General features: G+C 42.4%; 2 protein-coding genes across 3 annotated transcripts; one reads left to right on the top strand and one right to left on the bottom strand.

Annotated features, from left to right (window-relative positions):
- The first annotated feature begins 841 nt into the window (after window positions 1–841).
- On the top strand, window positions 842–6655 carry fosl1a (FOS like 1, AP-1 transcription factor subunit a). Of its 2 annotated transcripts, none has more exons than XM_005913283.3 (4): window positions 842–1279; window positions 1605–1859; window positions 2739–2846; window positions 2950–6655. In XM_005913283.3, the coding sequence occupies exons 1-4, from the start codon at window positions 1166–1168 to the stop codon at window positions 3502–3504; spliced, it is 1032 nt and encodes a 343-aa protein (XP_005913345.1). In that variant the 5' UTR covers window positions 842–1165; the 3' UTR covers window positions 3505–6655. The 2 variants fall into 2 exon arrangements, with proteins under 2 accessions (XP_005913345.1, XP_005913344.1); XM_005913282.3 differs by having other exon boundaries at window positions 851–1279; window positions 1602–1859.
- Window positions 6656–6750: 95 nt separating this feature from the next.
- ccdc85b (coiled-coil domain containing 85B) lies at window positions 6751–8214 on the bottom strand. The gene has a single exon (XM_005913284.3). The coding sequence runs from the start codon at window positions 7457–7459 to the stop codon at window positions 6857–6859; it is 603 nt and encodes a 200-aa protein (XP_005913346.1). The 5' UTR covers window positions 7460–8214; the 3' UTR covers window positions 6751–6856.
- Between the last annotated feature and the right edge of the window lie 347 nt (window positions 8215–8561).

Genomic DNA, 8561 nt, shown 5'->3' with positions numbered 1-8561 from the left:
CACTCACTACTATACTGTGGTGTTTATATGATGTTCAGTTAGAAAATATCACCCACATCATTACACCATTATCAGTAGCAGCAGGCTGGACTGATTTAATCCACCTATCCATTAGTGTTCTCCTGGTTGTCCATGTCACTGGGTCAGCAGTCTAAGCAGAGATGCCTAGACCTCTCCACAGCCACCTCTAGCTCTTCTGGGGGAACAGTGAGGTGTTCCCAAGCCCATGGGAACATGGAACAAGACATGATTTCCTAGCCCAAGAAAATTACCAAGAGGTATACAAGAACCACCTGCTCCTTAGCCTATCTCTAATGGAGATAAGGCGGGGAGTTATGTCACACTGATACTTTTAGTCACTGTTTCATGTTTGTTTCTAAACAGAAATGTCTTAAACTTTCCATAATCCCTGGAAATAGAGGTGCACATCAATAAAAATAGATCAGTGTTTTTTTTAAGTGTGAAAAAACAGATTGCTCAGGGTTTCTCACTGAGCAATCTGTTTGCGTGTGTGTGTGTGTGTGTGTTTTTTTTTTTCAAACTTCAACCCTTAACTGGTTACCCTTGTACTGATAACATGTACCAATTTCACTGCAATATAAACAAAGAGTCTCCGTGCTTTGGCTTTCAGTTATAAAGTGTACCCAGTGCTTTAAGCCTCCTCCAGATAAGAGAAATCACTACAGCGCCAGTTTCAGAGCACGAGGTGTGGGCTGTCTTTGAGAGGAATCCCTGTACTAGTCTCTGGAGGAAACTCTCACCAAATATGGTAAATGACGTCACGACACGTGGAGAATTTCGTGAGAGGTTCCAGACAACACTATTTCCCGTAAGTACAGAGGGGCGTGGTGCGCATATACTGCTGCTTAAAGAGTTTACAACCTCACGATCATTCCCAGACTTCCGATCCTGGATGTACGACTGAGGACTACCGTGAGCGCTGAAAGTTGTTTTCGAAGGTTTTTGGACGACTGGGGAAAAAACAAGGAGATATTTCTTTCCTCGCTCCCCCTTGAAGACTTCTTTGGACTCTACCGAATACGCAAGTCGGTGGGCTTGCCCCCTATTTGAATTAAAACACAAGACTCAACCACTTAGTTTCGTGAGAACGGAAGACTATATAGCCACAGCTGGATTCAGTTTTCTTTTCACTGAGAAAGAGAGGATGTATCGAAACTTTGGGAGTCAAGAAAGAGGCAACCCACCGTACACAGGCACCTCTGGGACAAACCCTGCTTCCCTTGGAAACACCAGCACTTCAGCCACACATCAGGAGCAGGTAGGTGTGCTGTCACTGACTGAACTGGGTAAAAGGTTAGGGGTCAAATAAGAGCAATACGGTTAAAGTTTTGAGAAATAACTAAAAATGTTCTAGCTAACATTAAGGAATACAAATTTAAAGCTGTTAAATCATCACACTGTAATTTAGTTTAGTTGTACAAGTAATAGATAAAAAATAATAATATTTATAATAATGGTTATATAATAGTTACGCAATAATATTAGTTTACACTTTTAATCCTGCACTTGTTACTTATGGTCAATATTTCATTATATAAAATCTTCTTCTTTCAAACTGTTTATTTTTCTTTTTTCCCTAGAAGTTTACAATGGCAGGGGCCAGTCAGTTTATCCCCAGCCTCAATGCCATCACAAGCAACCAGGACCTCCAGTGGCTGGTCCAGCCCTCGCTCATGCATCCACCAGGCCCTTCGCGATCACCAGTACCTCCTTACCCAGTCCACCCAGGGGCGAGGCCACTGGTTCCACCACCTTCCCAGTCTCACCTTCTCAGGACAGGGGTCATAAGAACTTCTGCAAACAGCCCATCTTCAACAAGGCGCAGGAATGATGAACATGTAAGCACATAGCTCACAAATGATTGTGGGTTTTTTGTTTTTCCACTAAGAAACAAGTGAATGAGCCCTCTTGGAAGTTGCATTCTCCCTCGAGGGAATGTGGTGTGGATGCTGAGGTGTGGAGTGTGGCTCAATCACTTTTGTGTAACCAGTGCGTAATGTCCTGTAATTCTCTGTGACACAATAGTGCCACTTCCTCTAGATGTATGGAGAAATAGGAAGAAAATCTAAAGATATGTTTTTTAAATCTTTTTCTCAGCTCTGGAGTTAAACACACACTGTTGTATTCTCCTTTGTTTTTTTACTGAGTTTTTGTTGACAGTAAAATTAACAGGTGATTATCAGTTTTTTTTTACTATAGAAACATCACTCCATTCAAAGTAACTTTACATTTGACTTCCAACACACAGTATAATTCTGTACGTTTCCCCAGGCACGCGTTGGCACACATCCTCGTCATAAAGTTGTAAATTCATTGAACAGGAAGTGGACTGTCATGTGACTCATAGGGGCAAGTCATGTTCTGTGACTCACACCTGAGTCACTTTAGGGGTCTGAGCGTGACTCATCACCCCGAAAGGGCGGGAAATGTTGGATTAACTGCAATTATTCAGTAGAATGTTGGATGAAGTCAGAATTCGGGTGTTACAAAGGCACAAAAGCCCAGACGCTTTTCAACCCTGCAGCTGCCATGGCTGTGATGAGTCAGTGTGCACACATGGTGGGAGTATTTCACCTGTGTCATGCTGCCTGTGGTGGAATTTCACTGTGCATGTGATGTTTTGAAATTAGCTGTTTGCCTAAAACAAGCCGGATTAATCCAGTTCAGGAGTTTAGGCCGCCTTCATGTTTTGTAGTAATTTTTCTTCTCCTCTTCAGTTATCTCAGGAAGAAGTCGAAAGGCGCAGAGTAAGAAGGGAGAGGAATAAACTGGCAGCAGCAAAGTGTCGCAATCGGAGACGGGAGCTGACAGATTCCCTGCAAACTGTGAGTGATCTTTAATATAATATTATATGTAATATGTTAATATGTAAGGTGTTGGTCTCAGTCAGGCATGAATGAATCAAACTCTGTCTTTCTCCTGCTGTAGGAGACAGACATGCTGGAGGATGAAAAGTCCCGCTTGCAGAAGGAAATAGCTGAACTACAAAAGGAGAAAGAGAAGCTTGAACTGGTCTTGGAAGCTCACCGACCCATTTGCAAAATAGAGGACTCTGATTCGGATTCTGACTCAGGTCCATCCATTTCCTCTTTGGCAGCCATCAAACTAGAGCCAGCGGACTCCTGCAGTCCTGGACCCTCAATCAAACCACCCATAAAGCTGGAGAAGCCCAGACCAAGGATAACTATCCCCACAAAGCCTGTAACATCAACCGCCTCTGCTGTTGCTACTGAATCAGAGTCACTCCACACCCCAGTTCTCTCCACGCCCTCTATCATGTCCTTCACAGCTGGCACAGTTTTCACCTACCCCTCTGCCTCTTTAGACACCAGTGCCTCCAGCACATCCCACGTTACATCACACCAGGGAAGTGTCCAGCAGTCTCAGGCCCCACAGCCCTGTGGGATAGCGCATCGCCGCAGCAGCAGCAGCGGTGACCAGTCGGATCACTCCCTGCACTCACCAACCATCCTCTCACTGTAATCGACGGCCCTGCCTTCCTGGCAATACACTAAGTTTGATTTCAGCGCAGTCACAGTGCAGGATGTCAAGGAAATGTGATGGAAGTGAAAACGACGGCTCTTATCATTTCGAAACGAGCAACGTGCAGCTGCTCGATTTCTTCAGAAAGTTGATGCTTTTCTTAGATAATATGCAAATCTGTGGCATTATTAGAAGACGAATGTTACACTTTTTTTAGTTTTTATAAGAATATAAAGTCTTTATATTTCTAATTTTCAGAGTTATAAAATAAGAATGAGTGTGTTTGAGGTTTATTGCGAAAGCACTGCATGCAGACTATATTCTCTAATTACACAAACGTTGTACACATAACTGTGATAACTCCATTTAATCATATATTATTAGATATAATACATTATAATGTTCCCTTTGATAAGTTACTACATTGTTACAGTGTGTTGTGAAAGTCCTCAAAAAGGGAAACGGAGTGCTTAAACTAACAGGTCCATATTTATGCGTGGACCCTTTCAGAACCCTAATATTATCTTTATACAAATTACTGACCACTAAGGCTGGGCCATAGGAGTTATTATAAGTGATATAATCACATATTTATTATGGAGAATATAATATATTTTTTGGTACTGTTTATGTTTTCTGTTAAAATGAACTGTTTGGAGGGCAGTGCCTTAAATTTGTCTTTGTTTGAAAAAAAACAGATAATAAAGAACAAAGGTGTGTGCAAAAAGAAATGCTGTACAGTTATTGGCAAAATAAGCAAGAGACTGTGACTGAAAATCATCTGAAAAACAGCAGATTACTCAGAGTCGATTGTCTGGATCATTCGAAATGTGTGAAAGAGATTCAGAAATGTAAATGAGACGTGACAACGCGACTGAAACGAGGATTCGATTCATTGATCAGTTGCCTGATTGAAGTTTAATGTTCTAGTAATTTCTTTTTAATTGAGCAGTAATGCTGAATATTCTCCAGGCGCAGCAGTGGTGGAGTCAGACAGTTTTTATACACTTTTTTTTTTAACTTAGACTGGGACGAAACACAAATTGATGGAAAGTTGTCTTTAGGTCAAAACTAAAATTTTTGAGTTGCTTCTTTCCACCATCAACATTTTTCTGCCATCCGAAGACAAAATTTTGGTTTATCTCAAAATATCAACTCAAAATTTTTGGTAATAACACAGCATTTTTACTTATAGATGAAAAAATTGTTCATTTATTTATTATTTTTTAAGTGGCAGAAATAGGTTTTCACACATGTAGACATGTACACTGTGAAGACTCGTATACAGTCACATTTTAAATCATTTAAAAAGAAATATGCAATGGTTGTTAATTTAATTATTTTTTAACTGTTGATAAACATTAATTGATTGTTAAGATTATACCCAGCTGTGTCTGATTACTTCTTAACTCCTATGATTATGTGCGAAGAACCCCCCAATAAGCTTCATTATTGGTTCTGGGGGCAGTGCCACCCCAGACCCCTGCCTGGCTCCGCCCCTGGACTGCAGCTTCTCCAGGTTTCTGTGGTCTTTGATCTTAACATCTTCAGACTGTTGATCAGAAAAAATCCAATACTTTGAAGACATTACCCTTTGACTCTGGGTGTTAAGGCCATACTTCATATCAGTTAATTGAGAAAATACCTGACACAGTAATAAATACTGAATTAATCATTAATGGCAGCGAGTAAGAGAGTTTGATTACTGCACCATGCGCTGACAAACTCTGCTGGCCACTCTCTGACCCTCCACTCTCAACACTGTGGCCTCTGTTACCCTAAAATGAAGTGAATCTCTTGCTAATACATACACGGCTCAGAGAGCATTGAATTGCTAAAATGGGATGAGCGAGGCAGAGAGGCGGAGATGGAACAAGAGTCAGATTGAGAGCTGGAGAGCACGAGGGAGAAAAAATCTGTATGTACGCTGCTGTCAAAGGACGTCTGTGCATCACTAAGTGGGTAAAAGCATCACCCCCCTCCACCCCCATCAGCTCTCCAGACTGTGCAAATAGGGCTCCAAAAATAAAACTGATGAATATCCATAACGTCAGTCAGTGTGGCATGAAGGCAGCATCAATCAAGCGCAGTTGGTTCAAACACGAAGGTCAGAACAAATGCAGAAATCAATTTGTCGTGTGTGTCATGTTAAATGCATGTTTTCTGCAAGGCAAATACACAAAGAAAGGTCAGAACAGCCCCGAGTGTCATAGCCACTGTATTTAAAGCTTTTCAGTGCACTACGAGCATAGCCCACCAATAAACAGCTAACAACAAAATAAACCTCTTGTAATCCAGGTGCTATGGTTTAAACTGAAACTGGTTAGTAAAGCTAGTTAATACAGACAAATCAAGATTAAAGAAGGGCTGAAGTTAAGTTTGCTCCTAATGTTACAGATTAAATACAAAGCATGAGTTACAGAAGAAGAAGCTAACAAATCTTATGATAATTCAGCAACAACTTCATTTAAAAAAAACAAAGACAAGAAGAAAAAAAAGAATTTAAACAGCTCGGCTTAAACAGAATAAAAATCAACCAAAACTTGTAGACCTTCCAGTTTGATACAAAGAGTTTTCCAGTTGAATTTTAAAAATAGTGACAGAACTTATTTTTCAGTTCAGCTCTGCGTGAGGTCCAACAACATCTACCATGCCTGATCCAAAGTGAGTGTGTAGGTCTGCACGTGTTACATTATTCTCTGCAGCCCCACCCCTCAGGAAACCTAAAGGGCCTTCACGTCAGGCTGCTTCACAGGCTTTGTTACAAATGGTGACAATCATCATGCACACATGGCACTCCAATCCTGTCCTGAGGAAGCGAGAGTGCATAAAATATTACACATCATTAGCAAAAAAAGCAATTATCAAATAGTTTCCTTTGTTTCAGTGCTATTGGAATTCAGAGGACTAAATATGGCTCGAAACTGGATTGAAATGAATCTTTAGATCTGTGTTTTCAAGATCCAAGATAACGCTGTCCAGTGCAATTGAGAAAAAGGCTTCTACCAGTGTAGGCTAATCCAGTGCATGAGATAAATTTATATATGTGACCCACTTTTTTGGTCCCATTTTTTTCTCAACAACAGACCACTGAAAAAGGAGAATTTTCAGGAGAATCTTTAGAAAAAACACTGTAAAATTTAGACATGTTATCATCTGGCAAACATCTAATAAATGTCTTTGTAAAGTCCTGAAATGTGGAAAGAGTCTCAAGTCTAGTGGCACACAAATCTTTGCAGCATTCAGAAAGCCCTAATGCTTTTTTTTTTTTTAATCCTCCAGATTAATTTGTACTATCTGACAGAGCACCTTTGTCTCCCTCCAGTCCTCAGCTGCTGACACACACCTGCCATCAGTCATCAGGTGAGCACACCAGGTGAAGCTGGTCTGGGCTTCCCACGCTGCCTGTGCTTGAGCTCCCATCTCCCAGGTCCCGGGCCACCATGCAGGGCAGATTCAGCTCGGTGGAACCTCCTGGACTGGAGTCACTCCTGCTCACACACTCCTCTTCCAGGACCAGGCACAGCTCCTTCAGGTCCAGATTCTCCTTCACCAGCCCGTCCTGCATGCGCTCCAGGTCAGCGAGCTTTTTCAAGTACCCGCCCAGGTCCTCCCGCATCACTTTGGCTGCGTGATGCCCGAACAGCTGCCATTCCCGGGCCAGCTTCTTCACTTTGAGCCGGTCGTCGTCTAGGAAGCAGCACAGGTCCCGCAGCTCCGTGTTCTCCTCCTGCAGGCGCTGATTGATGACTTTCAGTTCCCTGATTTCGAGGAGGTGTCCCTGCAGCTGTTTATTTACCTCTTTGATAAGCCGACCGCGCTGGATCAGAGCCGATATTTTCTCTGACTCCTCTTTACGCAACCGGCTCACCAGCTCCTCTTTGGAGCACGCCAGCAAGTCCTCGTCAGACATCTTTGACAGTTCTCTGTTTATTATCTCACCTTCGCTACCCATTTTTTCTTCTTTCAGTAAAAAACGACACCTCTGGGTACCTGAGAATCTATTAAAAGCGCTGAGATGTGGCTATATTTAATGCTCAACACATGCATCCGCTGTAATCCAGATGTAATGTATTTGATCACCGGAGGTAAAATCAAGGCAGAAACATGTGGTGTCTTTATTTAGATTGTCTTTATCTCCAAGGCTGTGACTTCAGTCCCTTTTTGTGCTGTTCTCCGTGGATAACGCCTTAATGAGGTCGTGTGTGAAAAACGCACCGCAAGCCCCTATTAATGTCAATCTGTCATCCTCTCAGCAGCAGGCTGCTTTCTCCAAAGGCCTCCGGGAGCACAGCAGCCCTTATTTCTCCTCCCCGCGCAGTTTTTTTTGAAGGCAACAGCCGCTCCGTGGGCTTTTCTGGACAAAGGCCCGGTGAGTCCACGGAGGCTTGACCAAGCACACCCTGCAGATGTTGTGATTTCTACACCGCTGGCATCGTCTCATCGGGCTGTGCTTGTCTCGCCTCAGCTGAATGAACTCCGGTGGCTGCAGGAGTCCGCACGGCGCAGCAGCTTTACCCCCCTTTTTCTTTAAAAAGGATTCATTGTTTAGATAAAAAAAATAAATAACAAACAAAGCTCACCGCTCAAAATATGTACATCATCATCTGTGCTCATCCTCCGGAGATGGACTGTTACCACAACAATGTCCGCCTCCGCCACTTTCACGGCTGTGACTCCGCTAAGCAGCGAGCTGCGTGTGAAGCTGGAGCTCTGACGGAGACCAGTACAAGCAGCCTTCAAAATAAAAGCTTCAGATTGTTGTTTTTAAGAAAAGAACTGTCACAAATGTTGCTTTGAGAGCACCGCTGAACTAGATTATATATTTGTAATGAGTGACGCCTTTTAGTTTTGGTCGCGTTTTAGTGAAGCCGCGATGCTCAGCAGAGATGCTTTTATTTTGTAGAGGTTTTAAAGGAAACTTTACTGCTTTATCAGGATTTGTAACTTGGCAAATTTCCTTAGATAAGCTAGTAATCAGAACTGTTTGTGGTTTTCTCTGATGTTCGCAGTGTGGCAATTCCACATTGCGTTATTTGAGCCTGTTTTGTAGCCGT

The sequence above is a fragment of the Haplochromis burtoni genome, unplaced genomic scaffold (assembly GCF_018398535.1).
Source record: "Haplochromis burtoni strain Fernald_Lab_line unplaced genomic scaffold, NCSU_Asbu1 Contig_4, whole genome shotgun sequence".
Classification (NCBI taxonomy): Eukaryota; Metazoa; Chordata; class Actinopteri; order Cichliformes; family Cichlidae; genus Haplochromis; species Haplochromis burtoni.
The sequence above is the reverse complement of the archived record's forward strand: the minus strand, read 5'-3'. Positions and strand labels throughout refer to the sequence as shown.